This window comes from Cervus elaphus, chromosome 2, assembly GCF_910594005.1.
Source record: "Cervus elaphus chromosome 2, mCerEla1.1, whole genome shotgun sequence".
Classification (NCBI taxonomy): domain Eukaryota; kingdom Metazoa; phylum Chordata; class Mammalia; order Artiodactyla; family Cervidae; genus Cervus; species Cervus elaphus.
This window is the reverse complement of record NC_057816.1, coordinates 7,491,050-7,518,118: the sequence shown is the minus strand read 5'-3', so window position 1 is coordinate 7,518,118 and position 27,069 is coordinate 7,491,050. Positions and strand designations below refer to the sequence as shown.

At 46.9% G+C, this 27,069-nt stretch overlaps 1 protein-coding gene across 4 annotated transcripts in view; it reads left to right on the top strand.

The window, feature by feature from the left end:
• Positions 1–2,380: 2,380 nt before the first annotated feature.
• CAPN1 (calpain 1) overlaps positions 2,381–27,069 on the top strand; it is a 28,597-nt gene continuing 3,908 nt past the window's right edge. Inside the window, exons 1-16 of one of the 4 annotated variants that reach the window (XM_043927124.1) lie at positions 2,381–2,534; positions 3,817–4,084; positions 4,239–4,308; positions 4,567–4,685; positions 6,294–6,427; positions 6,515–6,683; positions 7,499–7,582; positions 7,931–8,016; positions 8,381–8,455; positions 8,586–8,746; positions 22,137–22,318; positions 23,170–23,181; positions 25,897–26,108; positions 26,210–26,249; positions 26,807–26,872; positions 26,952–27,009. In XM_043927124.1, the coding sequence (XP_043783059.1) occupies positions 3,818–4,084; positions 4,239–4,308; positions 4,567–4,685; positions 6,294–6,427; positions 6,515–6,683; positions 7,499–7,582; positions 7,931–8,016; positions 8,381–8,455; positions 8,586–8,746; positions 22,137–22,318; positions 23,170–23,181; positions 25,897–26,108; positions 26,210–26,249; positions 26,807–26,872; positions 26,952–27,009 (1,735 nt within the window). In that variant the 5' untranslated portion in view covers positions 2,381–2,534; position 3,817. Of the gene's footprint in view, positions 2,535–2,758; positions 2,910–2,939; positions 3,103–3,336; positions 3,661–3,816; positions 4,085–4,238; positions 4,309–4,566; positions 4,686–6,293; positions 6,428–6,514; positions 6,684–7,498; positions 7,583–7,930; positions 8,017–8,380; positions 8,456–8,585; positions 8,747–22,136; positions 22,319–23,169; positions 23,182–25,896; positions 26,109–26,209; positions 26,250–26,806; positions 26,873–26,951; positions 27,010–27,069 lie in introns of those variants that run through there. The other 3 variants (XM_043927127.1, XM_043927126.1, XM_043927125.1) reach the window with 3 other exon arrangements.

The window sequence follows — 27,069 nt, the reverse complement described above, 5'->3', positions numbered from 1 at the left end:
AGAAATAAGAGAGATCTTAACAATTAAAAATATGAAATTTTAAAACATAAATAAAATTGATGGATTTCTGAAAAATATAAATTTCAAAGTTGGCTACCGATACAAAATAATAACCATTAAAACTCAGGAAATGATGACAAAAAATTTGATCTCTTTGCTGTCCAAGGGACTCTCAAGAGTGTTTTCCAGTATCACAGTTCAAAAGCGTCAATTCTTTGGCACTCTGCCTTCTTTGTGGTCCAACTCTCACATCTGTACATGTCTACTGGACAAACCATAGCTTTGACTATATGGATCTTTGTGAGCCAAGTGATGTCTCTGCTTTTAAAGAAGCACATCAAGGCTGTATATTGTCACCCTGCTTATTTAACTTATATGCAGAGTACATCATGCGAAATACTGGGCTGAATGACTCGCAAGCTGGATTCAAGATTGCTGGGAGAGATATCAACAACTTCAAATATGTAGATGATACCAATTTAATGGCAGAAAGTGAAGAGGAACTAAAGAGCCTCTTGATAAAGAGGAGAATGAAAAAACTAGCTTAAAACTCAACACTTGTTTACCATGGCTGATTCATGTTGATGTTTGGCAGAAACCAACAAAATTCTGTAAAGCAATTATTCTTCAATTTAAAAATAAATAAAACAAAACAAAAACTCAGCATTCAAAAAACTGAGATCATGGCATCTGGTCCCATCACTTCAAGACAAATAGATGGGGAGAAATTGGAAAGAGGGACAGATTTTATTTTTTGGGCTCCAAAATCACTGCAAGATGGTGACTATGGACCTGAAACTAAAAGACCCTTGCTCCTTGAAGAAAAGTTATGACAAACCTAAAATTCAATGTGCTGCATGCTAAGTCACTTCAGTCATGTCTGACTCTTTGCAATGCTATGGACTGGACCCTGCCAGGTTCTCCTGTCCATGGGATTCTCCAGGCAAGAATACTGGAGTGGGTTGCCATTTCCTTCTCCAGGGGATCTTCCTGATCCAGCATTGAACTCTGGTCTCTTATGTCTCTGGCTTTGGCAGCTGGGTTCTTTACCACTAGCACCAGCTGGGGATGTGTAATTTAAAACTCTTTGAAAAATTCCTCAGTTTGACAAAGATTTGAGTCAAAGTTACATTTAATGGAAAAACTTTAGATGCAGCTCTTTTAATGTCAGGAAAAGACAAAAATCCCAGTTTTTGTGTGTGTGTGTGTAATAAAGTTTTATTAAAGTATAAAGGAGATAGAGAAAGCTTCTGACATAGACATCAGAAGAGGGTAGAAAGAGTACCCCGGATTCACCTTTCTTAAACCCCAAAGCTGAACCAGGAGAGCAGCCTCCTCTAGCCGGCCTCATCTGCCTTAGTCATGGGTCTGCTATGCAAAGACCTGTCAGCAGGGTTTGGTCAAGATTGGACACATAAATGCCCAATGGTGATGAGCAAAGAGCTCAGAAGCTGGTTCCAGGCCTGACTCACCAGTTGAAGGAGATCAGCAACCCGCACTCTTAGGCCTCAGTTTTCCTCATCTGTTCACTAGGAGTGAGATAAGAGTCAGATTAGATCAGAGGCCCTTAACCTTCTTGGGGTCATGGGCCCTCAAAAGCAAGGAAGGCTATATGCACTGTTTCCCCAACAAAAGGCTTGTGTGTACATCACATAAGGGGCTTCCCTGGTGGCTCAGTGGTAAAGAAAACACCTGCCAATGCCTGCCAACGCCTGCCAACGCAGGAGACGCGGGGTTCGATTCCTGGGTCAGGAAGATCCCTTGGAGAAGGAAATGGCAACCCACTCCAGTACTCTTGTCTGGGAAATCCCATGGACAGAGGAGCCTGGCGGGCTACAGTCCACGGGGTCACAAAGAGTCGGACACGACTTAGGGACTGAACAATAAGAAAACAGCATGTCAGGGCCGCGACCTTCCTGGCTGGGGCCCCCAAGGTCAATCAAAAGCCCTGAGCCGAGGATCCGCTGCGGTCTCCGTCCCTCCTACTTCTGCATCTCAGGTGGCAGGGTCTCTCCGGGTCCAGGGTGGGCCTGCTGTCCGCCTCGCAGCCTCTGCCGCCCTCTCCTGGGTAAAGCGGTACACGGGCGTTCCCAGGTGGGTGGGCGAGGGAGGGCCAGGAGGAGAGGGCAAGGATGCTGGCCTCTCGCAATTTCCGGGTACAAGAAACCTCATAGCGCAAGATGGGATCCCGCAGTTCCTCATTTCATCCCGTTCGCGGCGCGAATGGGGAAACTAAGGCCGAGAGGGGCAGGGACTCATCCAAGGTCACGCAGCCAGCCCGGGTCCGGGACACCGATTCCCCGAGCCCCGCCTGGATGCCGCGAGCCGCTAAAACGGGGTGGCGACGCTGCGAGCCTGCGCCCCGGGGCGCGGGGGCGGGGGCGGGGGCGGGGTGGGGGCGGGGAACCGGCCCAGCCCGGGAGCCCGGCTGCAGCGAGGACCCGGCGGGGTGGGGCTGCCGTTTGCAGAGCGTCCGGCAGGGGTCTGCCCGCCGCCGGCCCGGCCCCTCCTCCGAGCAGCTGCCGCAGCCCGAGGTAATCTCGGCCGCACACTAGGGGCGCGCGGGGCGGGGGCCATGTGGGGGGACAGCTGCGGCTCCATGGAGGGGAGGGGGACGGACCCCGGGCTGCGGGAGGTGGCGCCTCAGGGCTGGACTCCCGGGAATGCCCTCCGGAGCCGCCGCGTGGGGTGGGGCCGCCCGGTCTTGCAACTCGAGCTGCTGCCCCTGGTTAAAAATACCCCCTGTCGCGTCCTCCCCCTCCGCTCCCCCGCGCTGCCCTGGCGGCCGGGCCCCAGCCCTCCCCAACCCGACAGGCGCTGGCCGCTCCCCGGGGACGACTCTGTCTTTGACTAATTTGTCCTCTCGCGGAGTTGGCCCCGCGTCTGCGGAGGAGGGCCGGGGATATACCGTGAGTTAGAGAGATCGTCGGGGAGAGAAGAGAGGGCGGAGAGGAAGCCGGGTGGAAGCCCGAGGAGGAGGAGGAGAAGGGAGGGGCGGAGGAGGGCGGGGAGGAGCGCTCTTCCTGGTTGGGCCCTGTCCTCAGCTGCCACCCGGGAAGCCCGCGCAGGTACCGCAGCGACCCCCCAACACTCCTCCCCCAGGTAAGGAGGGTGAGGCCGGCCCGGTGTTCCCCCAGCTTGGCCTGGATCCTGGCTGCGGGGCTGCCTTCCCCCCGGGCTCCCTGAGTGCCTGCGACGGGGCGGGAGCTCGGGAACCGCAAGACTCCGGAGCCCGCCCCAGGCTGCGTTCCTCACTGTCTCCAGAGGCTGGACTGGGGGCGGGCGGGAGGGGAAAGGACTGAGGCCGAGCAGCCCTGATCCTTCAACCCGTCTCAGCAGCCTGGGGAGGGGGACCCCGGACTGCCTGGACTTCTCAGCCCCCAAGCCTGGGAAAGGGGCCAGTGCCTAGGCGATTGGCTAGTCTGGGGAGAGGGGCATTCAAAGAGGACTTGCCTCGGGGTCTCCCACCTTCCTCGTTCCTTGTGCTATTATCTCGGGCCCCGCCCTTCCCCACCTGACTGGCTGACCGCAGGCCTGCAGACCCGGGACAATGGGAGTCTGGGAACGGAGAGGTGGTAGCATTGGGTGGGGGTAGGGAGATGGTAGCCAGCGCACCTGGGGGATGGGAAGCCCCCTCTCGTGGATTCTGGGAGCAGAGAGGTATGGTTGCCAACCCTAATTTAGTGAGGAGGCGGGGAAACCACAGGCTTGGGGAGAAAGGATGGCAGCGGGCCAGAGAGCAGTGTTAGCAGATAGGAGCCCCAGCTCTAGCCCTGGGAAGGCCTGGGTTCTGAGCCGGGCCCCTCTGTCCCACAGGATGGCCGAGGAGTTCATCACTCCGGTGTACTGCACCGGGGTGTCTGCACAAGTGCAGAAGCAGCGGGCCAAGGGGCTGGGCCTGGGCCGCCATGAAAATGCCATCAAGTACCTGGGCCAGGATTACGAGCAGCTGCGGGTTCACTGCCTGCAAAGCGGGGCCCTCTTCCGTGACGAGGCTTTCCCCCCAGTGCCCCAGAGCCTGGGTTTCAAGGAGCTGGGCCCCAACTCCTCCAAAACCTATGGCATCAAGTGGAAGCGTCCCACGGTGAGAGGGGCCACCCTGGGTGGGATTCAGTTTACCCCCTTCCTGGGTGAGGAGTGGGAATAGGACGCCAGGTCCCTAGAGTGGGGTCTGGGATGGCTGGGTTCCAGTTTCTAGGAGGGGCTGGCCCAGAGACAGGACTCTGGGTCTCTTGCAGGAGCTGTTCTCAAACCCCCAGTTCATCGTGGATGGAGCCACCCGCACGGACATCTGCCAGGGCGCGCTGGGTAGGCCCTGGGGGATTCCAAGTGTTTTTTCCGTGGTAGTTCCCTGTGCCCGTTCCTTCCTGCTCTGCCTCAGCCTCTCCCTCCTGCAAGCCCGAGCAGGCTCTGGCTCTCAGTGCTGGGGCTGGTTTGCCCAGATTCCTGGGTCTTTTCTGTAAGTTGAGGGGCACCCTGCCCCGGGAGTCCCAGGTTCTCCCCAGGATGGCACTCACTGGGTGAAGACGGGTAGAGTAGACCTGACGTGGATCCTTCCCATCCCAGGGGACTGTTGGCTCCTGGCTGCCATCGCCTCCCTTACCCTCAATGACACCCTCCTGCACCGAGTAGTTCCACATGGCCAAAGCTTCCAGGATGGCTACGCTGGCATCTTCCATTTCCAGGTGAGGAGCCCCACATGCACCTTGGAAAAGGGTGGGGGGGGGGGCGTGGTGAGGGAGAGAGGGGTAGCAGGCAATGGAGATGGGCAGGGGGAACCCTGAAGTTAGGGTGGCTCAGGGCCACACCTTGTCAGACCAGCCCCCACCCCCACCCCAAAAGTATTTGACCTCTTGATTCCATCTCAGGTCTGTCATGTGTGAGAATCTGTCATGTGTGAAACGGTTGGGCAGGTATTTTGGGTGGCAGTTTTCCTGGCTGGTTGTGCACACTGGAGGGAAAAAAAGTGCTTAGAAGAGGAGAAAATTCTCTGGGTTATGTCCTGTGGGACAAACCCTTTTCCTCCTCAGGGTCTCAGTTTCCCCGTCTGAGAAATAGTGTTCCGCTGGGGAAAATCGGCTATCACCTGTGGCCATCTACACCCTTGGCCTCAGTCTTCCCCCGACCCCCTCACCCCCAACTCCTCCTGTACTCTGGCAGTCTCCAGCCCTGCGGAAAAGAAAGACTCGGGATAAAGTTTATTTAAACCAGCTTTTCCTGATGCTCTTGGCGCACAGGGCCCACTTTTCAAATCACACTGATGAATTCTCAGCAGGCTCATTTTCGGGAAGAGATACGCCCAGCAACCCTGGATGAGACCCCCTGGTGCTGGTGTCCTTTCCTTCCGACTAGTCAGGGAGCACCTTGCCCTAATCCTCACCCGCCTTGGCGCTTATGGCTTGACTTGCGGGACCCACAATGCGGCACCTACCTGCGCGGGTCTGCAGGGGCGTGGCCTCGCCGCCCTTTCCCCACCCCCTCCTCTCACTCCGCCAATCCGATCCTCCGCGGCCTCTGATTGGCCCGTTCACTTCTCCACACCCAGCGCTGTGGGTGCACCTCCTCCCTTTCGCCCCATTGTTTTGCATACTCACGGCCCCCAGTGCTGTAGCACAGTCACTTCTGGCCTGGGATCGGGGGAACTCCTTCCCCCACTGGGAAACTTGCCTTTCAAGGCATCTTTGAAGTAAGCCCGCGATTGTGGGAATCCAGTCCATCTTGTGGTTGAAGGATCTGGATCCCGCATTTTCATTTCACACCTAATTTACCTAGGTATCCCCACCCCCCTACACACACACACCCGCATTTTCATTCTGCATCTAATTTACCTAGGTATCCCCACTCGCTACACACACACACACACACACACACACACACACACACACACACACACACACACACACACACACACACACACACACACACACACACACACACACACACACCCTGGCCTAGAATGGTGGGGAGGGGGAAAGTCTGGGGTCATGGTAGGTCCCAGCAGAGCCAAGGTCCAAGGGTTTTGCAATGTCTTTGTACCTGAAGAGGCAAAAATATCAACAATGCTGCCTTACAAGCTTACCTGCCTAATCTTGTTTAGTTTTCCCATTAGGAAGGCATTACTGCTCCCTTTTGTGGGGGAGGGAAACAGGCTGGGAGAGGATGATTTGCTCAGATCCTGTGTCTAGGATGCATGGCCTAGAATCAGATACCTAGTGAGTGGCAGAGCTGCTGAGGCCTGACCTCAGGCTTGAGGGATCTCAAAGCAGGGATTCACTATGCCCCTCCTCCCCCAGCTGTGGCAGTTTGGTGAGTGGGTGGACGTGGTGGTGGATGACCTGCTGCCCACGAAGGATGGGAAGCTGGTGTTCGTGCACTCTGCCCAAGGCAATGAATTCTGGAGCGCCCTGCTGGAGAAGGCCTACGCCAAGTGAGTGGGGGCCCAGGGACAGCTCCGGGCCACCCCCAGGGTTGGGGGTCCTGCTCGGTGCAGAGTGCTGACCTGTGCCACCCCCAGGGTGAATGGCAGCTACGAGGCCCTCTCAGGAGGCAGTACCTCTGAGGGCTTTGAGGACTTCACCGGCGGAGTCACCGAGTGGTATGAGCTGCGGAAGGCACCCAGCGACCTCTACAACATCATCCTCAAGGCCCTGGAGCGTGGCTCCCTGCTGGGCTGCTCCATCGATGTGAGTGCCTCCCCCATCCTGAGTCTCCTAGTGGTTCCTTCTCTCTACTCAGCCCAGCCTCAGACTTTCTGCGGGCTTGGCTCCAGACCCTGTCCTTCACCTCACACCATCCCCGGATCCTCACCCAGCCTCGCTTATCAACTCAGTCCTGTCCTCCACCTCCATGCCTGGCTTCCTCCTGGTCCCCAAAACCTCAGACCTCAGCATGTTTTTCGACTTCCTCTTTCCTGTCATCTGAGGCCATGCCCATTCACTGTCCAGTTCATAGCCTGACCTTAGCTCTTCCTGAGTCCCAGCTCCCGTGGGCCCCATGCTCCCCATTTGTTCCTTCAGTTGCTCTTATGTTCCCCGACTCATCTTCAGACCCCCCTCATCCTTGATCTCGGCCTCCACCCCCACCATCACTCCACCCTAACCCTGCCACCGCACTCTTCCCCAGTCCTACCCAACTCCAGTCTCTGCTCACCCCTCTTCTCTGCCTCCCTGTGTCCCTCCACATGACATCCCCTGAGGACCTCATGGCTCCTGGGTGAGGGGAGAGGCTTTGCATGGCTGTATGTTTGTGTTCACGCATGTTTGCCCAGGGTCTGGCCAGCTCTGGCCAAAAGCAGTGTCAGTGGGGTGCACAGGCCCCCTCACCAGCAGTAACATTGGTGGAGTAGCCAGCAGCCCCCCTTCCAGGGACTGAGATGGGGTCAGGGGTCCTGCCTATCGCTCCCAGTAACTTGGGTGTATGCAAGGGAAAGCCAAGACTCAGGGCTCATCTCCTGAATGGGGGTGGGGACAGTGGCTGCAGCCCATGTGTCTTTCTGCAGATCTCCAGCATTCTGGACATGGAGGCTGTCACCTTCAAGAAGCTGGTGAAGGGCCACGCCTACTCTGTGACTGGGGCCAAGCAGGTACTGCCCCAGATGGAGGTCTTCCCCGAAGGGTGGTTCCAGCCTCCTTGCCTCTCTGGCCTGTGACCAAGGCTGTGGGAGAGGCCGACTCTCCCCGTGACCTCCAGCAGCACCTTCCCTATCTCCCAGGGACTCTCACCCAGAGATGGTTATCTTGTCCCACCCTGATTTACTGTACTTTGTGTGTAGAGCTGCCTCCCTCAGCAGTTTATGCCCAGACAGGCTTCTCAGCTGCGCTTCTGACGGTGGGTGCTGGGTGCTGAGCTGGGCTCTGTGAGGATGAGGTGGCGGGAAGGGGTGTTAAAGTATGTGCCAGAAGCAGGCGCTGACGGGAGTTCTGGGGAACAGGTGAACTACCAGGGCCAGATGGTGAACCTGATCCGGATGCGGAACCCCTGGGGCGAGGTGGAGTGGACGGGAGCCTGGAGTGACGGGTGAGGGGGCTACGGACGCTGGCCGGGGAGGCCTGGGAAGACTGTTCAGTGACACTGGCATTTCTGCTGGGGTCTCTGCCAGCCCACAGTGGACTCAGGTTTGGACAGAGGGGCCCATCTGCATGTGACTGGGTCTGGGGGCTGCCCTGGCAAAGCTCAAGCTGTGCGTGCCGGCGGCTGTGCCCGCCTACGAGCATCCTCGAGGTGTCTGACCTGGCCCTCATAAGATCACCTCTGGGACTGGGGTCTCTGGACTTGACCTTGTGGAGGCCTCCTGACCCAGGCCAGGGAAGGACAGGCCCCCAGGGACAGAGCCTGGGCAGGTCAGTGGCCGCCAGCCCCTGGCAGTGCCCTTTTCCCGCAGCTCCTCGGAGTGGAATGGCGTGGACCCTTACGTGCGGGAGCAGCTCCGGATCAAGATGGAGGATGGGGAGTTCTGGTGAGCAGCCCCCTCCTCAGTCTGAGTGGGCACCCCAGCTCCCAACCCCCCCCCCCCCAAAACCCAGCTGTGCCCTGTCTGTTGATGCTCCGACTGGGCACCGTGGTTCACTCTCAACTCGACCCCCCAGGATGTCATTCCGAGACTTCATGCGTGAATTCACCCGCCTGGAGATCTGCAACCTGACGCCCGACGCGCTCAAGAGCCAGAGGTTCCGCAACTGGAACACCACCTTGTACGAGGGCACCTGGCGGCGGGGGAGCACCGCGGGGGGCTGCCGCAACTACCCAGGTGACCTGGGGGGCGGGGTCCTGGGCCTTGCTGCCCTGGACAAGACATGTCATCTCTCTGAGCCTGTTTCCTCACCTGTAAGATAGGGGTAGTTGTGCTGGTTTTGCAAATTTGCTTTGAGGATGAAAATGTGTAAATTCCCAAGAGCCACCTTTGACTGCCTTGCTGGAGCCTGAGCTCGGGGTGCTGACAGAGGAGACTTCCTTGCTGTCTGGCTACCTCCTGTCTCTCCTCATTCCGGACCTTCCTCCTGGCCCACCGTCTCCCTCCTTGGTCCTTCTGGTACCTTTCCCTGGGGACCATGGGTATCCTTCCTCGGTTACCCTGCCTTCTCTTCTTAATAGGTTAGCATCCTCATCCTTGCCAGGTTGGAGTCAGCATTTTAATGCTGTCCCTGCAAACACTCGAGTTTCTTGGCTCCTAGTTCCCTCTGTTGCTCTTACCTGGCACAACCGTAATCCTAATTGAACCCTCTCCACCGGCTCCAGAACCGCTAACCGGGCCTAGAGAGAAATCACACACTTAGGGCAGTACTTTCCCTGTAAATTCACAGCCTCAGACCTCAGATATGCACTTTGTATGAGCCCAGCAATTCCACTGTTGGTTGGTATGTTCCCAGTCTCTCCTCAGACCTGCCTCCTCACTGTCACTGTTGTCCGATTTCACAGGACACCCCCTCATGGTCCCACCTCCAAGTTCCCCAGCCTGTCTGGACCTGTGCCTGTCTTTGCTGCCTTCCTGCCTGCGATAGTGGCAGAACTGTGCCCGCTCAGGGGCACCCCCGCCCCTGACCTGTGCGCTAGACCCCGTTCTCCCTCAGGCTCCTTCATCCGTCGCTTCACGCTCTGGGTCATGAGGGAAAATTGCCTGCCTCCAAACAGTTGCCTGTCTCTGGAACCCACTTCCCCGCTCATTTCGCTGCTCCCCTTCAAAGTGAAGTTTCTCAAGATGGCCTCCCTCGCCATCTCCTTCCTCATTCCAGTTCAGTGCTTAACCCGCTCCAGTCCACCGTGCGTCCCCACCACGCTGCTGCAGCTGCTTCTTGTCCCTTTGGTTTTGTCAGATCCACCACCTCTGCTTTGTTCTGACGTCCTGCCTCCTCCAGCAGCTCTCAGCCTGGCTCCCAGCCCTCTGTGTTCAAGCACTCTTCTCCCCCGCAGGAATCTAACTTCAGTTCTTCCCCACACAGATGACCACTGTTCCCTGCACCGTTTACTGGGAAGTCTGTCCCTTCCCTGCAGGTCCAGCCCTGCCGTACAGTTCCCACATACGTGGGTCTGTTTCTGAGTTGCCTTTCTGTCCCTCGGCCTACCCCTTTGCTCCTTGTGCATTGGTTTAGTAGCTATAGATTTATAAGTCCTGGGGACTTTGCTGTGGTCCAGTGGTTAAGACTGTGCTTCCAGTGTAGGGGGTGCATGTTTGAATCCTGGTTGTGGAACTAAGCTTTATAAATCCTGCATTTGGACAGGATGAATTCCTTCTTAAAGAGTCTCTTAGCTCCTCTTGCTCTTTCTTTCTGGTTTTCTTTTTTTGATTTTGTTTCATCTGTGTGAATTTTAGGATCAGTTTACCAAGTCCTACAAAAAGCCCTTTTGAGATTTTAATTTGGAATTGTATAGACTATATAGACCAATTTGGGGAGAATTGACATCTTTCCAATTTTGATTCTTCTTATCCAAGAATGTGCTATGTCTCTTTATTTTGGTCTTTAGTGTCTTTCAATAAAATTTTATAATTTTCATTGTAAAGGGCTTATACACCTGTTGAGATTTGTTCCTAGGTACTCTGTCATCTTCTTGCTGTTGTAAATGGTATCTCTTTTTAAATGACATCTGCCAGGTCATTGCTGATACTGTAGCATGCAGCTGACCTTCTAAGTTTATTCTACATCTGGCAAGCTTGTTAAACTGTAATGAATTTTACTCATTTTTCTGTACTTGTTTTGGTTTTCTAACTGACAGTATAGCATCTGCCAATAATGATAAATTTGTTTCTTTTCAATGCTTATAACTTTTGTTACATATTCATTCTTGTTTAATGTGCTGGCCAGGCTTGCTGCTTGCCCACTAGCACTGACTATGTTCTGGTCTTACCCTTCTTTCAAAGGAAAAGCTTTTACTATTAAATGTTGACTATAGATTTCATCACTAAAAACTTTTCTACTCTAGGTTTTGTGTGTGTGTGTGTATGCACCTTTTATGAGAGTAATGAAACTTAATGTTATGAAATAACTTTATTATTAGAATTAGCTGTTTTAAATTACCCATTAAAACAATAAGTTACATTGATCACTTTTCTCATATTAAATTAACCTTGCATTCCTGAGATAAAACAACAGAGTAATGATATAAATTTTTTATACAATAATTTCGCATCCACATTCATGAGTGAGGTTTGCCAATAGTTTCCTTTTCTCATACTTACTTTATCTAGTTTTGATATGGGTGCTATATTTGGCTGGCAAAGTGAACTGGGAAATGTTCTCTTTTCCTGTTTTTCTGGAAGAGTTTGCATAAGGTGAGGATGATTTCTTGCTTGAATGTTTAGTGGAACTTGTCTAGAAAACTACCAGGCCTGCTCTTTTATTTATGTGAAGATTAACTTTTCATATTGAGTATCTTTTATGGTCATTGAATTTTTCAGATCTTCTGCTTTCTCTTGAAACTATTTTGAAGGGTTTTATTTTCTAGGAGTTTATCCTTTGCATCTTGTTTTCTCAATTATTAACATGAAGTTATCCTTAATATACTTTACCTCATCTGTAATGATAACATCTCTTTTATTCATTGTCTCTTTTGTCTTTATTGATCCTGTGAGGGGGTTGTCAATATAAGTCTTTAAAATAAAATGATTTTTTACTTTATTCTTACTAGTATTTTTTTTCCATATTATGAATCTTTCTTGCTTGTTATTTCATTCATCTGCTTTCTTTGGATTTATTTTTAGAATTTATTTTATGACATTTTTTCCTTCCAGTTTTATTGTGATATATTGACATTCAGCATTGTATAAGATGTACAGCATAATGATTTGATTTACATACATCATAAAATGATGGCCACAATAAGTTTAGTGAATATCCATCATATCATATAGATACAATATTAAAGAAATAGAAAAAAAATGTATTTTTTCCTTATGATGAGAACTCTTAGGCTCTTAGAATGTACTTTCTTAGCAACTTTCATATCTAACATACAGCAGTGCTATATTTATCATGTTATACATTGTATCCCTAGTATTTATTCATTTTATAACTGGAAATGTGTATCTTTTGACTACCTTCATCTAATTCTCTCTGCCTCTACCCCTCAACACTGATTACCACAAATGTGATCTCCTATGAGTTTCTTTCTCCCGTTCAGTAGGCAGTCTTTTCATTTTGTTGGTGGTTTCCTTTGCTGTGCAGAAACTTTTCAGTTTGATGTAGTCCCATTTGTTTATTTTTGCTTTTGTTTCCCTTGCCTGAGGAGACAGATCCAAAATAATATTACTAAGACTGATGTCAAAGAGTGTATTGCCTATGGCTTCTTCTAGAAGTTTTATAGTTTCAGGTCTTACATTTAAATCTTTATTCCATTTTGAGTTTATTTTTGTATATGGTGTGAGAAAATAGTTGAGTTTTGTTTTTTTTGCATGTAGTTCTTCAGATTTCCTAACATCATTGATTTAAGAGGCTGTCTTTTCCTCATTGTGTATTCTTGACTTCGTTGTCATAGATTAATTGCCCATATAAGTGTGGGTTCATTTCTGGGCTTTCTGTTCTATTCCATTATCTGTGTGTCTGTTTTTATACCAGTACCATATTGTTGTTGTTGTTGTTTTTTAAAGAACCCAAATAAATCCTTTATTCTTATTAGCAGTTTTCTATATTTTTTTAGTTGACAATACATGGTGTCCAAAGTGGGACACAAAGCAACCTGTGCATACTGTTTTTATTACGGTAGCTTTGTAGTATAGCTTGAAGTAAGAGAGTGTGCTACCTCAGTTTTGTTCTTCTTTCTCAATATTGTTTTGGCTATTCAGGATCTTTGTGTTTCCATACAAATCTTAGAATTATTTGTTCTAATCTGGTGAAAAATACCATTAGTATTGTAATAGGGGTTGCAGTGAATCTGTAGATTGTCTTGGTAGTATGGCCATTTTAACAGCATTAATTCTTCCAGTCCATGAGCATGGTATGGCTTTTCATTTGTTTGTGTCCTCTCCAATTTCTTTCATCAGTGTCTTGCAGTTTTCCGAGAACAGGTCTTTAACCTTCTTAGTCAGATTTATTCCTAGGTATTTTATTCTTTTTGATGCAATTGTAATTTTATGACTTACTAAATTAGATGCTTACTTCATTAATTTTTTTCTGTGTGTACCTTTGAGTTATACAGTTTTGGTATGTAATATTTTTAAGAATTGTAATATAATTTGCATTCCATAAAATTTACAGTTTTAATGGGTACAATTCAGTGGTTTTTAATATATTCACAATGCTGTATAATAATCACTATTACCTAACTCCAGAACATTTTCACTACCTGCAAAAGAAATCTTATATCCATTAGTAGTAACTCCCTAACTGTCTCATTCACCAATCCCTGGTAACCACTAATTTAATTTTGTCTTTGTAGATTTGTTGTTCTGGACATTTCATAAAAATGGAATCATGCAATATGTGGCTTTTTGTGCCTAGCTTTTTCCCCTTAGCATTGTGTTTTCAAAGATCATCCATGTTGCAGCATGATCAATACTTCATTTCATTTGTAAGGTTGAATAATATTCCATGACATGGATATACCACATTTTGCTTATTCATTCCTCAATTGATGAATTATTTTCAGTTTGGGGCTGTTGTGAGTAAGCTGCTTTGAATACTTATGTACATGTGTTTGTATACGCATATGTTCTCTTAGGTCTACAAGTAGGAGTGAAATTTTTAGGTTGTATGGTAACTCCATGTTTACCTTATTGAGAAACTGTGATCTGTTTTCCAAAGTGGCAGCACTGTTTTACATTCCTCCTATCAGTGCATGAGGGTTCCAATTTCTCCACATCCTTTTTTTTTTTCCCCACATCCTGTTAACACTTATTGTCCACCTTTTTTATGATAGCCATCCTGGCTGGTTTAAAGTAGTATCACATTGCAGTTTTAATTTGCATTTCCATAGTGACTAATAATGTTTAGTATATTTTCATGTATTTATTGGCCATTTGTGTATCTTTTCTGGGATGTCTATTCAAATCATTTGCCCATTTTTAGATTGGGTGTTTGTCTTCTCATGTATTCTTCATATATATATTTATATATTCTGGATGTGAGCCTTATGAGGTAGATGGTTTGTATGTATTTTCTCCCATTCTGTTGGGTGTCTTTTCATTTTCTTAATAGTGTTTTTGAAGCACCAAAGTTTTTAATTTTGATGATGTCCAATCTTCTATTTTTTCTTTTATTGCTCGTGCTTTTGGTGTCATAGCTAAGAATCCATTGCCAAATCCAAGGTCATTTATCTTTGCATTTTCTTCTAAGAGCATTGTGATTTTAGCTCTTATATTTAGGTTGTTGATCTATTTTGAGTTAGTTTTTGTTTATGGTGTGGGATAGGTGCCCAATTTAGTTCTTCTGATTATGGAAATCCAGCTGTCCTAGGATCTGTTGAAAAGACTATTCTTTATGCATTGAATGATCTTGGCACCCAGTGGTCAAAAATCATTTGGCCATTTATGTATGGATTTACTTTTGGTCTCTCAGTTCTATCCTTTTAGTCTATGTGTCTGTTTATTCTTATTCCAATATCACACTATTTTGATTATTTTAGCTTTGTAGTGAGTTTTGAAATCAGGGGGTATGAGTCTTCCAACTTTGCTCTTTTTCAAAATTATTTTAGCTTCTGGGACCCTTAAAATTCCATATAAATTTGAGGATCTGCTTTTCACTTCTGTGGGAATTTTGATAAGGATTGCATTGAATCTGCAGATTACTTTGAGTATTATTCACATCTTAATAATATTAGGTCTTCCAATCCATGAACATATCTTTTGACTTTTCTATGTCTTTTTTAATTTGTTTCAGTAAAGTTTTGTGATTTTAAGTGTATAAGTCTTTCAACTCCTTGGTAAAATTTATTCCTAGGTATTTTATAGTTTTGGATGCTGTTATAAAGATATTGTTTTCTTAATTTCCTCTTTGGATTTCTTTTCATTGTTGGTGTATAGAAACACAACTGTTTTTTGTGTCCTGATGTAATCTGCAGCTTCACTGAATTTGTTATTCATTCTAATATTCTAATTTTTCAGGTTTTTCCATATAAGATCATGTCATTTGCAAGTAGAGATAGTATTTTTCTTCATTTTTAATTTGGTTCCTTTTTCTTTTTCTTGACTAATTGATCTAGCTAGGACTTGCAGTACAATGTTGAATAATAGTGGTGTAAGAGGCATCTTGTTCCTGATCTTGGAGAGGAAGCTTTCATTTTTTTTCACCACTGAATATATTACTTAAATGTTCTTAAATGCCCTTTTTCTTATTGAGGAATTTCTCTTTTACTCCTAAATTTATGTATGTTTTTGTCATGAATTTGTGTTGGGTTTTCTAAAGTGCCTTTTCTGTCTCAATTGAGATGGTCGTGTATTTTTTTTCCCCTCTGTCCTATTAATGTAATGTATTACACTGGTTGATTTTCTTATATTGAACTGTTCTTGCATTCTTGGGATAAATCTTATTTCATAGCATGTAATCTTTTTAATAAACTGTTGGATTTGGTTTGCTAGTATTTGTTGAGGATTTTTATATTGTTATTCATGAGTGATATTGGTCTGTAATTTTCTTTTCTTATGATGTTTTCATCTGGCTTTGGTGTCAAGGTAATGCTGCCCCATAGAATGAGTTTATCCCAAAGAAATAGTAATGTAAATGAGAAATCACAAACGATAGGAGTTAAAACACTGTGTACCTATATTAAAAAAGAACTCAAAACAATAACCTAATTTTCTACCTTAAGGAACTAGCAAATGGGCAAACTAAACCCAAAGCAAGCAGAAGAGCCAAATAAATGAAATAGAGAAATAATAGAGAAAAATCAATGAAGCCAACAGTTGGCCGGCCCTGTGCAGTGGAAATGTGGCATCCTAACCACTGGATTGCCAGGGAGTTCCCTATTTTATTGTTGATTTTTAATTTAATTTCCTTGCAGTCAGAAAATATGATCTATATATATATAAGATCATAACTTTGAAATAAACAGAAGCTGGTACAATGGCCCAGCATGAATATTCACGTATTCTTTTTTTTTTTGGTCTTTACTTTATTTTTATTTATTTATTTATTTTTTATTAGTTGGAGGCTAATTACTTCACAACATTTCAGTGGGTTTTGTCATACATTGATATGAATCAGCCATAGATTTACACGTATTCCCCATCCCGATCCCCTCTCCCACCTCCCTCTCCACCCGATTCCTCTGGGTCTTCCCAGTGCACCAGGCCCGAGCACTTGTCTCATGCATCCCACCTGGGCTGGTGATATGTTTCACCATAGATAATATACATGCTGTTCTTTCAAAACATCCCACCCTCACCTTCTCCCACAGAGTTCAAAAGTCTGTTCTGTACTTCTGTGTCTCTTTTTCTGTTTTGCATATAGGGTTATCGTTACCATCTTTCTAAATTCCATATATATGTGTTAGTATGCTGTAATGTTCTTTATCTTTCTGGCTTACTTCACTCTGTATAATGGGCTCCAGTTTCATCCATCTCGTTAGAACTGATTCAAATGAATTCTTTTTAACGGCTGAGTAATATTCCATGGCGTATATGTACCACAGCTTCCTTCTCCATTCATCTGCTGATGGGCATCTAGGTTGCTTCCATGTCCTGGCTATTATAAACAGTGCTGCGATAAACATTGGGGTGCACGTGTCTCTTTCAGATCTGGTTTCCTCAGTGTGTATGCCCAGAAGTGGGATTGCTGGGTCATATGGCAGTTCTATTTCCAGTTTTTTAAGAAATCTCCACACTGTTTTCCATAGTGGCTGTACTAGTTTGCATTCCCACCAACAGTGTAAGAGGGTTCCCTTTTCTCCACACCCTCTCCAGCATTTATTGCTTGTAGACTTTTGGATAGCAGCCATCCTGACTGGCGTGTAATGGTACCTCATTGTGGTTTTGATTTGCATTTCTCTGATAATGAGTGATGTTGAGCATCTTTTCATGTGTTTGTTAGCCATCTGTATGTCTTCTTTGGAGAAATGTCTGTTTAGTTCTTTGGCCCATTTTTTGATTGGGTCATTTATTTTTCTGGAATTGAGCTGCAGGAGTTGCTTGTATATTTTTGAGATTAATCCTTTGTCTGTTTCTTCATTTGCTATTATTTTCTCCCAGTCTGAGGGCTGTCTTTTCACCTTACTTAAAGTTTCCTTTGTTGTGCAAAAGCTTTTAAGTTTAATTAGGTCCCATTTGTTTATTTTTGCTTTTATTTCCAATATTCTGGGAGGTGGGTCATAGAGGATCTTGCTGTGATTTATGTCGGAGAGTGTTTTGCCTATGTTCTCCTCTAGGAGTTTTATAGTTTCTGGTCTTATATTTAGATCTTTAATCCATGTTGAGTTTATTTTTGTGTATGGTGTTAGAAAGTGTTCTAGTTTCATTCTTTTACAAGTGGTTGACCAGTTTTCCCAGCACCACTTGTTAAAGAGGTTGTCTTTTTTCCATTGTATATCTTTGCCTCCTTTGTGAAAAATAAGGTGTCCATAGGTTCGTGGATTTATCTCTGGGCTTTCTATTCTGTTCCATTGATCTATATTTCTGTCTTTGTGCCAGTACCATACTGTCTTGATGATTGTGGCTTTGTAGTAGAGCCTGAAGTCAGGCAGGTTGATTCCTCCAGTTCCATTCTTCTTTCTCAAGATTACTTTGGCTATTCGAGGTTTTTTGTATTTCCATACAAATTGATATTCACATATTCTTAAAAAGACTGGCTAACACTTTCATGTTGTGTACTGTATGCTGAGCACATCTGTAAATATTTAAAATATAATCTACTTAACTTTCACACTGACCCTATGAGGGATGTAGTATATTATCACTGTTTTACAGATGGAGAAAGTGAGGCACAGAGAAATTAAGTAGTTTACCAACGTCACTAATAAGTGGCTGAGATGGGATTTAACCCAATCTGGAGTCTATTCTCTTGACAGGTCTATTCTCTTGACTATTCTCTGAACGTTAGAGGGAATCTTCTACAATTGTTCATTGTATCAAACTTACTGATTATTTTGTCTGCTTAATCTATCAATTACTGGAAGAGGGATAATAAAAATCTCACACCATCCTGTTGGCTTTGCCAATTTCTCCCTTTATTTCTGTCAATTATTTTTCTTTACATATATTGAGCTATGATTTTAGGTGTATCAAGTTTAAAATTGTTTTAAGTTCCTGGTGAATTAAACTTTTTTTTTTTTTTTTTTACTTTTTTTACTTTTTTTGTTTTCTAGTGCCCACCTTCATCTTAATAATTCTTTTTACTTTGAAGTCCGTTTCAGTCTGTGTGACTATGCTATTCCAGTTTTCTGTTGATTACTGTTTTTGTGGTATGTCTTGTTATACTCTTTGATGTCTGATCTTTCTATAGCTCAGTGTTTTAGTTATCTCTTATAAATAGCATATGACTATTTTTTAATAGTCAGATTTGGAAAACATTGTCCTTCGATTGGAAAATTTAACCCATTTACATTCATAGTGTTACTGATATATTTGTATTTATTTCAGCAGACTTACTATGCATTTTCTGTTCATCCCTCCTGCTGTACTTTCTTTTAGAGTGAGTTCTTTTCTGTCTGCTAGTTTTTCCCTTTTTGAGTTTGGAAGATATAAGAGCTTGCTTAATAAGTTCCAAAGTTAGTTGATCAGTGTCTTTACCCTCTACCTGAACAGTATAAAGACCTGAAAATGTTTGAGCTGGATCACATCTTCTCTTTGTTCAATATGCTATCTTTAGCTAGTATTATAATCCTTAGCTATTTCCTGCCTGTCCTAAAGTAAGCACCATCATCATCCCCGTTATTTGGTATAATCCATGTTTGTTTGAGTACCCACATAATATTAGTATTCTTGCTCACCATACTCAGACCTTTCACCTGAGATCTTTTTCTGTCTGTCTGTAATATATCCTTCTGAATTTCTTTTAGTGAGGGTCTTTGGTAATAAATTTTCTCAGAACTTGTGTAAAATGCCTTTATGATGTGCTCATTCTTGACGATTCTCTGGATGTTGAATCTTGAATCGACATGACTTTCACCTCCCTGGAGATGCTCTTACTCTTGACTGTGCTGCCACTGTTGCTGTGTGAGTCTGGAATCTGTCCATCTACCATGTCTTCCGAAATGTTTGTCTTTCCTCTTTTAAGATTATTTTTCTTTGATATTCTACAGTTAGACAATGATGTGTTGAGTTGAGGATTCTGTTTTGGATTTGTTGAGCTCCCTGTCTATGAAGATTGATGTCTTTCAGCAATTCTAGAAAATGCTTACCTGTGCTCTTTTATTTATTTATTTATTTTTCATGCTCTTTTAGAATACCATTTTCCTAGTCTCTTTATTTTCTACTGTGAGAATGCCAATCAAATGTAAGCAAGACCTCCTCAGTCAATCCTCTAGATCTCTTAACATCTCTTAAATGGTCCTTCTTTGAATCTCCCTAGATTGCATTCTGGGTAGTTTCTTTAGATCTATTCTCAATTCACTTGACTTTTCTTTTTTGCAGTTGGTTAATCTTTCCACCAAATACTTAATTTCACTTGAAAAATTTATTTCTGGAAGTGTTAATGGCTTTTTTCTAATCTGTTCATTCTTGCTCATATATTCCAGCTTCTCATTCATTTCTTCAAACATAGTAAGCTCAGTCTTCCATAGTCCATGTCCGATAATTTCAGTATCTGAAGTGTTGGCAAGTTGTTTTTCATCCATCATGGCTGGTCAGTCTCAGCCATCATGAGGTTTGTCCACTTGTCCACTCACAAGGCTGCTTGTTCTCAGCCTTGTGAGGTTTTTGGCTTATTTGACCTAGAAGTATATCTGTGGGAGTTCTTTGAGTTCTTGGATGAAGTTAAGTTCCTTGAGTGTTTCTGCCAGTCACCTGGGATACTCCAAAGCCATGACTCTTAAAGATAAATTCTCTCCTTAAGTTTTTTTTTTTACCTCACAGGCAGGATGAATTAAAACTGCAAGCTCATGAGAAGGCTGCTTATGGTTGTAAATTCTCAGAGAATGCTTTCCTTCCTCCCAGTGGTTTTATTTTCTCACACTTCCACTGCTGGCATTCCTCACAGAGCTTCCAGTTTTATTACTGGGATCTCTTGTTGGACTTTTCTCCTGCCCTTGTGCCCAGGCAGGACTCCAGGTCTCTATGAGTCCATAGAAGTCCTTTGGCATTATTTACCTTTCATGGCTCCCACTTTCCATTTTTTAAAAATAGCTTTATTGAGATAAAATTCACATATATTTCACCCATTTTACAGTGTAAAATCCAGTGTGGCCTTCACTGTATTCATAGAGTTGTGTACCCATTATCACATCAATTGTAGAACATTTTCATTACCCCCACAAAGAAACCCTACACACCCCTGGCTGTTACTCCCAGGTCACTTCTCCCCCTTATTTCTATCCTACCACTAATCTACTTTCTGTCTCATATGGATTTGCTTGTTCCAGAAAATAATTTCATATAAATGGAATCATACAACATGTGATCCTTTGTGACTGGCTTCTTTCACTTACCATAATGTCTTCAGTGTTCATCCTTGTTATATAGCATGTGTCAGTACTCCATTCCTTTTTTGAATAATATTCCATTATTGTGTTATATCACATTTTGTTCAAATTGGGTTGTTTCTATCATTTGTCAGTTATAAATAATGCTACTTTGAACAGTCACATACAAGTTTTTTGTGTGGACGTATGTTGTCATTTGGAGAAGGAAATGGCAACCCACTCCAGTATTCTTGCCTGGAGAACCCCATGAACGGAGGAACCTGGTGGGCTACAGTTCATGGGGTGGCAAAGAGTTGGAGGTGACTGAAGAGACTTAGCACACATGCAGATGCTAAGAAACTGGAGGTTGCTAGGATGACAGTGGAAACTACTTTAGAAAAGGTGGTCTGAGGAAAGACTTTCTGGCTGAGACAAAAAGCACCTCCCATTTTATAGAACTTTTTGTAGAGGGGCTTCCCTCATAGCTTTTGTAGAGGGGTTTCCCTCATAGCTCAGTCGGTAAAGAATCTGCCTGCAGTGTAGGAGACCTGGGTTTGATTCCTGGGTCGGGAAGATCCCCTGGAGAAGGAAGTGGGAACCCACTCCAGTACTCTTGCCTGGAGAATCCCATGGATAGGGGAGCTTGGAGGGCTACAGTCCATGGGGTCGCAAGAGTCAGACATGACTTAGCGACTAAACCACCAACACCACATGTTGTCATTAGTCTTGGAGATATATACATATATGTATGTAGGTATACATATACATACATACATACATATACCTAGGAGTGGGATCACAGGGTCATGTGGTAATTCTATGTCTAACCATTTGAGTAACTTCCAGATTATTATGCAAAGTAGTTGTACCATTTTATGTTCCTACCAGCTGTATGTGAGGTTCTGATTTCTCTACACCCTCGCTTATTATCTTTTTTTTTTTTATTATCTATCTTTTTGATTAATGTTCATTTGGTATGGGGGGAGGGAATGCTGGACTTACTGGTACCTTTAAAAGGAGGTTTTGTATTTTCTGTCCCGCACTTTGTTGTTCTAGTCAGGGGGGTTGTTCAGGCAGCTGAATTACTGAACGGCCAGAAATGCAAGTCTCCCTCAGCCCTGTGGCCTCCCCTCAGACCCTCTTTCTCTGCCCCTGTTCCAAGTCACTGTCCACACAGCAGCCACCTTCTAAAACCCTAATCCAGTCACACCCCTCGCAGTACAGACCTGTCAGGGGGTCTTTTTGCTCTTTGATTCAATCCACACTTCTTACCACTGACCTGTCACCGTCCCAGATCCCCTTTGCTCACTGGAGCCCCCGCTGTGGGTCTTTTTTCTCTCTCTGCCTTGTCCTGCTTCCCAGGCCTTCCCCTTCAGGTCTCAGCTCACAGTTCACCTGGAAGATTCCTCCCCTGCCCAACTCCAGCTTGCTTTCTTTGTAACTGTCCCACTGACTAACCCGACTTGCACGCGCGTTGCCTCTCCTTCTGGAACGCGAGCTCCTGAGGGCAGGGACTTTGTGTGTCCCCACCACACACATGTCACCTGGCACACGGTGGACACAGCGATATTTGCTGAATGAACACATGGAGGAGGGAAGGCTTGATGGAGGGCTGCTCTCCTCCGCCTCTCCTCTGATCCCCGCCTCTCTACCTCCTGCAGCCACTTTCTGGGTGAACCCCCAATTCAAGATCCGGCTGGAGGAGACGGATGACCCGGACCACGACGACTACGGGGGTCGCGAGTCAGGCTGCAGCTTCCTGCTCGCCCTCATGCAGAAGCACCGCCGTCGGGAGCGCCGGTTCGGCCGTGACATGGAGACCATAGGCTTCGCCGTCTACGAGGTAAATGGGCGGAACGCGACAGAGAAAGCGGCCTCCCTGCGAGCTCCGCCAAGGGGCGCCAGGGGGCTCCGGAGGACTTGGTGACACCTGCCAATCCTGGGACAACTGGGGCCGGTCACACCCCTGAGGTGCACAGTCCTAGACCTGACCTTGGGGAAGCACCTGCTGAGGCCCTCCGCCAGGACTAGGGCAGCCAGGGCCTAAAATTCTTCCCGGGAGGCGGATAGTGGGTGAGGAAAATGTTTAGCCAGGAGAAGGGGAGATCCTGAGATTCTTCTCCCTGTCCTCGGAGGCCAGCAGGCTGCTCTTGGGCAGAGCTCTGGCTTAGCTAATGCCTGGGAGACAGACCGCCTGGCTCCATTTCAGAAAGGAGTGGGCAAGTGGTCTCTCCTGGAGAAGCAGTGAGCTCCCCATCTGGGAAGTATGTAAGCAGATGCTGGCCATGGAGGGCCCTGCTACATACTCTGTATTCGTGGCAGACAGACACTTCTGGATCTCCCTGGTGAGGGTAAAGGACAGTCACAGCCTCTGCCCAGGCCCGCAGCCCCCAGCAGCAGATTGGTGTGGGTGTCTGATGTCCCTGGGCTGGAGGACTTCTCTGTTGGCCACCCGGGGGCAATCCTGGAGACTCCGGTTCAGAGCCGAGGTGCAGGGCATTCCAGGGACCAAGAGGGCCCTCTGGCGTGAAAACAGATCTGAGGCAACAGTAGCCCCAGGCCCATCCCTAACCCACCTGGTCTCCCCATCCTGTCCTTTTCATCCAAAGAACTCGGGGCCCCTGCGTGGCTCACATCACACCCCCTGCCCCTGGGCCAAGCGTGTATCTCTAACTCCCCTCATTTCTCCGGCAGGTCCCTCCAGAGGTAGGTGTGGCACCTGACTCACCTGGATTTACACACCGTTGAACACACGTGGCCTGATGGTGCCCAGAGGGAGCAGGACAGCGGCACACCCACACGTAGAGAGCTAAGACGTCACCTCCTTTGGGGGCTCACACAGTGCCCCCAACCCCTTGCCCGCTATTCAGTGGGCAGAGCAAACACTGTCCTGTGTGTCAGAGCAGGTAACAAGTAAAGAGGCTGGATTTGAACCTTGACCCTCAGAGCCCTGCCTGAACCGCACCCATGAGGCTCTTCCTGTCTGACTCTTTACACTGAGGACATCTGGGATGCTGGTTGGGAACGGGATAGTGGGTGGGCTGAGTGTTCTGTGCCCTTGAACAAGTTGCTTAAGCTCTAAGCCTCATGGGCTCCCATGAGCATAAGTGAGGTGCCTTGTGTAGAGGGCCCTGCAGCGTCTTATATGGGAAGCTCCTGGTAAGGATGATAAGAAAGTTATTTCATGGTGTCATCAGTCAGTTCAGTCGCTCAGTTGTGTCCGACTCTTTGTGACCCCATGGACTGTAGCATATCAGGCCTCCCTGTCCATCACCTCCTCCCGGATCTTACTCAGATTCATGTCCATCAAGTCAGTGATGCCATCCAACCATCATCCTCTGTTGTCCCCTTCTCCTCCCACCTTCAATCTTTTCTAATGAGTCAGTTCTTCCCATCAGGTGGCCAAAGTATTGGAGCTTCAGCTTCAGCACCAGTTCTTCCAATGAATATTCAGGACTGATCTCCTTTAGGATGGACTGGTTGGATCTCCTTACAGTCCAAGGGACTCTCAAGAGTCTTCTCCAACACCACAATTCAAAAACATCAAGTCTTCAGCACTCAGTTTTCTTTATGGTCCAATTATTATATCAGTGCATGACTACTGGAAAAACCATAGCTTTGACTAGATGGACCTTTGTTGGCAAAGTAATGTCTCTGCTTTTTTAATAAGCTGTCTAGGTTTATCATAGCTTTTCTTCCAAGGAGCAAGTGTCTTTTAATTTCATGGCTGCAGTCACCATCTGCAGTGATTTTGGAGCCCAAGAAAACAGTCTGTCACTGTTTCCATTGTTTCCCCATCTACTTACCATAAAGTGATAGGACCGGATGCCATGATCTTAGTGTTTTGAAAGTTGAGTTTTAAGGCAGCTTTGTCACTCTCATCAAGAGGCTCTTTAGTTCATCTTTGCTTTCTGCTATTAGGGTGTTGTCATCTGCATATCTGAGGTTGTTGATATTTCTCCCTGCAGTCTTGATTTCAGCTTGTGCTTCATCCAGCCCAACATTTCTCATGATGTACTCTGCATATAAGTTGATTAAACAGGGTGACAATATACAGCCTTGACATACTCCTTTCCCAATTTTGAACCAGTCCATTGTTCCAGGTCCAGTTCTAACTGTTGCTTCTTGACCTGCATACAGATTTCTCAGGAGGTTGGTAAGGTGGTCTGGTATTCCCATCTCTTGAAGAATTTTTCAGTTTGTTGTGATCCACACAGTCAAAGGCTTTGGCATAGTCAATAAGGCAGATGTTTTTCTGGAATTCTCTTGCTTTTTCTATGATCCAACGGATGTTGGCAATTTGGTCTCTGGTTCCTCTGCCTTTTCTAAATCCAGCTTGAACATCTGGAAGTTCTTGGTTCATGTACTGTTGAAACCTAGCTTGGAGAATTTTAAGCATTACTTTGCTAGCATGTGAGATGCGTACAATTGTGCGGTAGTTTGAGCATTCTTTGGCATTGCCTTACTTTGGGATTGGAATGAAAAGTGACCTTTTCCATTCCTGTGGCCACTGCTGAGTTTTCCAAATTTGCTGGCATATTGAGTGTAGCACTTCCACAGCATTATCTTTTAGGATCTGAAATAGCTCAGCTAGAATTCCATCACCTCTACTAGCTTTGTTCATAGTAATGCTTCCTAAGGCCCACTTGACTTCCCATTCCAGGATGTCTGACTCTAGGTGAGTGATCACACCATCATGGCTATCTGGGTCATTAAGATCTTTTTTGTACAGTTCTTCTGTGTATTCTTGCCATTTCTTAATATCTTCTACTTCTGTTAGGTCCATACCATAAAGAGATCTCTAGTCTTTCCCATTCTGTTGTTTTCCTCTATTTCTTTGCACTGATCACTGAGGAAGGCTTTCTTATCTCTTCTTTCTATTCTTTGGAACTCTGCATTCAAATAGGTTTATCTTTCCTTTTTTTCCCTTGCCTTTCATTTCTCTTCTTTTCTTAGCTATTTGTAAGGCCTCCCCAGACAACCACTTTGCCTTTTTGCATTTCTTTTTCTTGGGGATGGTTTTGATCATTGCCTCCTGTACAATGTCATGAACCTCTGTCCATAGTTCTTCAGGCAGTCTGTCCATCAGATCTAATCCCCTGAATCTATTTGTCACTTCCACTGTATAATCATAAGGGATTTGATTTAGGTCATACCTGAATGGTCTAGTGGTTTCCCTTACTGTCTGCATTCACTTCCATGGTGTCTCCTCCCCTCACCCTTGTGCAGTAGGCAGAGCTCTTACACCCATTTTACAGATGAGGAAACAAGCAATGTGGCCGAATGTGGGTGACTGAGCCGTGACCCTGCTCTCCGGCCTCTTGGCCAGAACCTGGAGCTTGAGGTCTGGGGTCTGGGTCTGGGGGCAACTCCTAAGGGTGGGCTGAGCTGCAGCCCCCACTTCTTCCTTCCGCCCACCAGCTGGTGGGCCAGCCGGCCGTGCACCTGAAGCGAGACTTCTTCCTGGCCAATGCATCCCGGGCCCGGTCCGAGCAGTTCATCAACCTGCGGGAGGTCAGCACCCGCTTCCGCCTGCCGCCAGGGGAGTACGTGGTGGTGCCCTCCACCTTCGAGCCCAACAAGGAGGGCGACTTTGTGCTGCGTTTCTTCTCAGAGAAGTGCGCGGGGACCCAGTGAGTAGAAAGCCCCTCCCCCGTCTCCCCTTTTCCTCCCGCTACGCCCTCGCTACCCCAACCCCCGCTGACGGGCCCCTCTCTCTCCCCACCCTCTGCAGAGAGCTGGACGACCAGGTCCAGGCCAATCTCCCCGACGAGGTATGTGCCCTGCCCCCGCCCTGGGTGCACGATGGGGACCCGGGTGGCCTGTGTCTTGGTCTCCAGCCGGCAGGGCAGAGCCCCTCCTGGCAAGAGCCATACACATCCCTCACTTGCCAAGCACTTTACAGTTTGCAAAGGACTTGGTGATAGTAATGGTGCAGGGCCCTTGGGTTCTTGCTCTCTACGGGGTCTGTGCTGAGCTGTTTACCCGGGTCACCCGGTTTCCTCCATAACAACCGTGTCAGGGTGCTGTCACCGTCTCTCCTCTCAGAGGGAAACTCAGGTTCAGAGAGGTTAGGGAACTTGGTCATGCAGCAGGGATCCAGCCTCGCCCCTCATCATTGGACTGAACTTCCGCCTCCACATTTAGACCACAGGAGTTCTGGGCAGGGATAGAGTAGAGGCTGGATTCCCATTTTACAGATGAGGAGAGTGAAGCTCTGAATGAAGTGACACCTAGCTGATGAGTGCTCCCAGCCCCGCCTGCAGCTGCTGGCCATGCAGAGGCCAGGCTGGGGCGCCCCTGACCTGCTCTCCCCGTCTTCTCCCTCCAGCAAGTGCTCTCAGAAGAGGAGATTGATGAGAACTTCAAGTCCCTCTTCAGACAACTGGCAGGGGAGGTAGGCCGGGCCTGGTGGCGGGTGTTCTGGGGCACCAAGGGTTTCCCCAGGGCAGATGCCATCCTCCTTCTCCCCCCAGGACATGGAGATCAGCGTCAAGGAGCTGCGGACCATCCTCAACAGGATCATCAGCAAACGTGAGTGTCCCTGGGCGACTGCTCTCCACCCCGTGTCCTGCCTCCACCCCCTCATCCCCC